At 59.7% G+C, this 5,212-nt stretch overlaps 1 protein-coding gene across 1 annotated transcript; it reads right to left on the bottom strand.

Annotated features, from left to right (window-relative positions):
- Nucleotides 1-1,452: 1,452 nt before the first annotated feature.
- On the bottom strand, nt 1,453-5,207 carry LOC104460667 (chromosome unknown open reading frame, human C10orf2; the record flags this gene model as incomplete). Its single annotated transcript, XM_010083334.1, is given in 6 exon segments — nt 1,453-1,723; nt 2,384-2,525; nt 2,884-2,991; nt 3,684-3,924; nt 4,443-5,045; nt 5,048-5,207. Coding segments are annotated over 6 exon segments (1,515 nt in total), but the record flags the coding sequence as incomplete, so codon positions are not given.
- Nucleotides 5,208-5,212: the final 5 nt, after the last annotated feature.

Raw genomic sequence — 5,212 nt, 5'->3', positions numbered from 1 at the left:
CAGCCCCCACCCATGCCTCCACGCAAACCCTCACCCCAAATTCTTAGGGACATGGTTTAGTGAGGTAGGTGGTGTTGGGTTGACGGTTGGACTTCGTGATCCCCGAGGTCTTTCCCAACCTTAATGATTCTACGATTCTATGAAATTCACTCCCCCTGCCATCCCCTCGCTTACCTCCACTTCCCTGCAACTCTCCTCCGCCATCACCCCCGTTCTGCCCCAGGGGGTTCAGACCTGCACTGACAGAACCCAAGGATGTTCTCCAGGAGAGCTGGTGCACCCCGGAAACCTGGGGCTGGGTGTGTACCGCCCGCCTGCCCCGGCCCCTCATTATGGCTCAGGTGAAAACTATGCCCGGCGCGGAGGCTGATAATAACCTGTGTGCCAGGGCAGGATGCTCTGCGCAGCAGGGACATCTGGCACCACATCCCCCAAGGCCTCTGGGGTCCCCCCCAGACCCCAGGGTCCACTGGTCACAGGGACAGTGGCACAGAAACAGCACTCACATTTACGCTTTAATAAAACTAGGAAGGGAAAAAAACACAACAGGATTAGACCAGACCCAGCCGTGGACTCGCTCTACCACGGTGAGGACCGGTCAGGTCACAGTATTTGCTGCCCACAGCCCAGAGGGCACGGGGGTGGCCACCCTCCCCCAGTCCAGGAGAGCACGGTGGGGCTGCTACCCCCGAGGCTTATGTGCCCTGAGAAAGGGGCTGGGGAAGACCCTGAGCAAAGGGGGCTGGGTCAAGCATGGGCAGAGCCAGCAAGAACCACGTAGCGCCTACCAGTGCAGGAGGATGCCAGCGCTGCCTTCAACCCGCCACGAGCAGCGATGACACGGGGGTCCCACTCCCACCCTCCCACCGCATCCCACAGAGAGCACACAGCTCTGGGGCAAGAGCCATCTACAATGTCCAACACTTCCCTCCACCACCTTCCCCTCGCTGGCTCCCTCCCAGGCAGGATCAAGCCCAAAGACCCCCAACCCGTGATGGGGGGGTGTTCCCACCATGTGTCCCTCTGCACACTCCTTCCCACCAATGGCAGTCCAGAATTTCAGCTCCATTTTAGCCACAACTTAACAACTTGTCCCAGGTCTAGAGATCCCACAGTCCCAGAGCTGCAGGTTACTTCCTCATCATCCAGCTCGCACTAACTCCACTCCCCCCACCCCTGTGCTCCCAGCACTCAACACCAGTACAGAGCAGCCAGCGTTTGCCAAAGTACCCTCCCCTGGCTGCTCTCCTCTGGGATGAGCCAACTCCTCCTCTCTTGATGGCTCCACATCTCTCAGAGACACCATGCTGGTGGCCAAGAGTCTTGTTCGTGCAGCAGAAGAAAGGGCCACGGCAGCGTGTGGCTGCTGCTCCCTGGGGAGAGGGGCTGGTGTACCCCAGCCCTGTGCTCCCAGCACCAGTCCCCATCCCTCCTGATGGACAGAAGAAGAGACCTGCCAGACTCAGGACTTCTTGGAGGCTCCCGAGCCTCCCTCCGGAGCTTTCTTGTCTAAAGGCGCTGCCTTGTCCTCCTTCATCTTCTTCAGCCTGACCTTGCTTTTGCCGGCAGATGAGAAGGTGAGCGAGGCCTTGCTGAACTCCAGAGGGAAGACACCCACATCCCCATCAAAGCGGTTCTTGGCTACCTGCAGGTAGCGCCTCCCTGGCCCCGTTATCAGCTTACGGTCCTGCAGGATGAGGACGTTGTCGGCCTCCTGGCTAGCCTGAGGGAAGAAAAAGATCTCAAGGAGGGTGCTGGGGATACAGCTGGAGACACGGGGCTCAGAGGTGCTCACACACTGCCTGGTCAGGTCATCCCAGGCCACAGCAACCCCATCACCTCCCTGACACCAACCCCTTGTCTTCCCCCAGGACACCCCAAGGACTCATGGGGCAGACAGGCTTGAGCTGAAGCCGCAGCGTGCCTGGGGGACACAAGGGAGCATGGGAAGGTCGTGCGCACCCACAGAGCACCTCCTGCTCGCCGCTGCAGGGTCACTCAGCGTCACAGCAGAGACTGGAGGACTCAGAGAGGCCATCCCTGCACCCTCCCTGGCTTCTTCTTTAATTATCTCATTCTACATCCCACTCAGTCAATGAGCATTAATTAACTGCATCTACAGCCCCAGCAGAGCTCAAGCTGGCACCAGATTTGTTCCCCGTCTGTATTTCCCTACCAAGGCCTGGCCAAAGCGGGGCTCCACACATCTTCAGCAGGTGACAGGAGTCTTGGGGTCATCCTGCCCCTCACAGCACCTTTCAGGTCCCCAGTGATGACTCAGGGTGCTGGTGTGAGCTGGGGATGGCTGTCTGATGTATCCCAGCCCTTTCCTGAGAACATGCTCCGCCCGAGGGACAGGAAGAGCCACCCCAGCCCAGCTCACCTTGGCAGAGCCGAAGATGGAGGCCGTCTGCAGCTCCTTGTCGTCATCCTCCTTGCGGGGATGGATGACCAGCGTGATGTGGCAGGTGTTGTCTGTGGCGAACTTGCGGAAGGCACCAACGATGTAGTCCTGGGCAGCGAGCCTGCAATGTCAGCGAGAACAGAGTCAGCGGCTGGCACTGCTGGGGTGAAGGGCAGCGGGTGCTAACAGGTTCAGCCCCACAGCAGGAAGCACCCAGGGGTCCAAGCTCACACTCTGTGGGGCAGCTGGGCCCACATGGGCAAAGGGATGTGGCATGACAGCAACAGCTGGTAACCAGCTCACCCATACCCACCTCTTCCTCCCCAGGGCAGTGATCATCCTTCAACAAAACAGGGCTGTCCGACAGGACTGAAGGGGACGCCCTGTGTGGGTCCCCAGCCCTGCCATGACACCCAACAGGGTCAGCCCCAGCAAGGAGGGCGGTGGAGGAAGGAGGGGGTGGCTTGGAGAAGGGCTACCTGTCCACAGAGAGGTGCTCGTGTCCCATCATGAACTGGAGGTTGTCCAGGACCACGTGGGTGATGTCGTACATGTAGACGGCATGCTGCATGGTGTCAATCACCGTCCTGGCGGGAGGAAACTGGGATCAGATGGTATCAGATCCAGGGATCAGCCGAGGCGGGGATGGTGATGCTGAACCAGGCACAGGGAGAGGCAGAGTGGGAAGGCACAAGGCTGGTTCCTCCTGGGACCTGGGCATGTCCCACCTCTGCATCTCCTCTGTCACACAACAGGCACAGCCCCATCACCACAGGTAAGGACGGCTGGATCAGGAGGATCCAGCTGCTGCCCACACAGCCCCTCCCCACCGTCCTGCGATCCCCCCAGCCAGTAGGGACCCTCAGGGAGCACGGGGATGTGTGCAAGCACCACAGCACCTGGTGAATAAAAAGAGATAGAGGTGCCTGTCCTCCCTCCTCAGCAAACAACAGTGCTGCCACGTGAGCAGGGTGTGAGGAGACACATCCTGCCAGAGACAGAAGCTGCTTTTGGAGTGGCCACCTAGCACAGGGACACGCACCCTACCTTCACTCCCACCCCAGAGAGAGGCTGTGACAGTCCCTATGACAACATGAATGCAGATGGTTGAACCATGCAGTCCCCATACACCAGCCTCAGGACTTGACCAGCCCCAATATGCTTCCTGCCAGCGCCAAATCCACAACCCGCTGCTGGTGAAGAGCCCAGGCCCCCCAAGGCCCTGCAGCACAAACCATGAGGGGTAAACACCACTGGGGATGAAGGTGTGAGACCATACTTGATGTTCTGCTGGCCATGAAAAGTCATGAAGTAGAGCGGGAGGTCCTCGAAGCGGTCAGCCCACTCATCGTACAGCTCTAGCTGGTCCTCCAGGCGCCGGGCAGCAAACTGTGTCAGCATGATCTTGGCCAGGCGGACATTGTTGATCTCAAAGCTGCCCCACAGCGTGCACACCCCCTGCGTGCACAGGTCCAGTGCGTACTCACTGATAAAGGTCGTCTTCCCACTGCCCGTCGGGCCTGGCACAAGGACAACAACAGGAGGAATTAGCTGGAGAAAAAGATCTGACCCATCTGGAATGCACCAGTGGGTTGTTTAGAGGCCGAAGCACCGGGGAGCGGGATAAGAGCAGCCCATGTGCAGCACTCCCACCATAAACAAGCAACATCTCACACCATCCTGCAGGTCCACACACAGGCGTGTCACCTCCCAGCTGCCAGAGCGTCTGTGCAGGGAAGGACTGGGCAGCCAGCAGGGCACAGAGAGGGCTCAGACAGGGGTTGGTGGGTGGGAGCAGGGGTAAAGGACACTCTGGAACTTTCTGTATCACCCCAGGCAGGGAGCCCAACACCACACTGGCACCCTTGGCCCCACCGCACCCAGGAACACCCCCCAGCCTCTTACACGGCCCACGACGGGCTCAGCCGAAGCCATGAGCAGAAAGGGACCAGGAAAGCTTAGGAGGCGTCACCCTCAGGAGGGTGAAGGCACTGAAGAGCCCTCTGCTTCCCCCATCCACCACTCATTTGCCCATCACCTGTAAAGACGGTGAGTTCTCCTCTGCGGTGCCCTTTGAGAAGCTTGTTGAGCTCGGGGAAGCGCGCCCACTTGATGCCAGCCACTTGCTCTGTGTTGACCAGCTCCCCGAACACCTCCTCACGCAGCTGCCGGAAGGAGATGATGGATTTGTGGCTGGCAGGCAGGGCGGCACGCAGGATCTTGGTGATGTTCAGGCTCTGGTTCAGAGCCTCCAAGGGCCGAGGCTGGAGGTCGCTGGGGCGCACCAGGGAGCAACGCTTGAGGCTCAGCTTGCGGGCAAAGAGCTTGGCAGCTTCCCAGGAGCGCAGGTCCTCGCCCAGCCACAGCGTGATGCGCTTGAACTGCTCCAGGTAGGGGAGGAGGGCAGGGGGCAGGCAGGTGGCCCCCCGTGGCAGGGCTAGGCTGGCCACCCCTGTAGCTTGGTGCAGGGCCAGGGCATCCAGCTCCCACCCAGTTAAGACCAGTTCTGTGTCTCGGCGGCCGATCAGTGGCAGTCCAAAGAGATTGTGATAAGAATCGAAGCGCGGTAAAGTCTCTTCCACGTAAGTTATTGCATCCCCCTTCTTCTCCACCCTCAAAAGCTTCAGGCCCTTCAGGGTCTGAACCAGGGGAAGACAAGGGACTTGGCAGTCCTCAGATAACGCACCCCGAAGCGTTTCAGGGTGGCATCCGTCACCAGGGAGATGCCAAACATGGCCTTGGTCTTGTTGGTCTCATCCTCATCCAGCAGGTCCCAGAGGGGCAGTGCCCGGTCCCAGATGCAGCGGG

This window comes from Pterocles gutturalis, unplaced genomic scaffold (genome assembly GCF_000699245.1).
Source record: "Pterocles gutturalis isolate BGI_N339 unplaced genomic scaffold, ASM69924v1 scaffold35885, whole genome shotgun sequence".
NCBI classification, from domain to species: Eukaryota; Metazoa; Chordata; class Aves; order Pterocliformes; family Pteroclidae; genus Pterocles; species Pterocles gutturalis.
The sequence above is the reverse complement of the archived record's forward strand: the minus strand, read 5'-3'. Positions and strand labels throughout refer to the sequence as shown.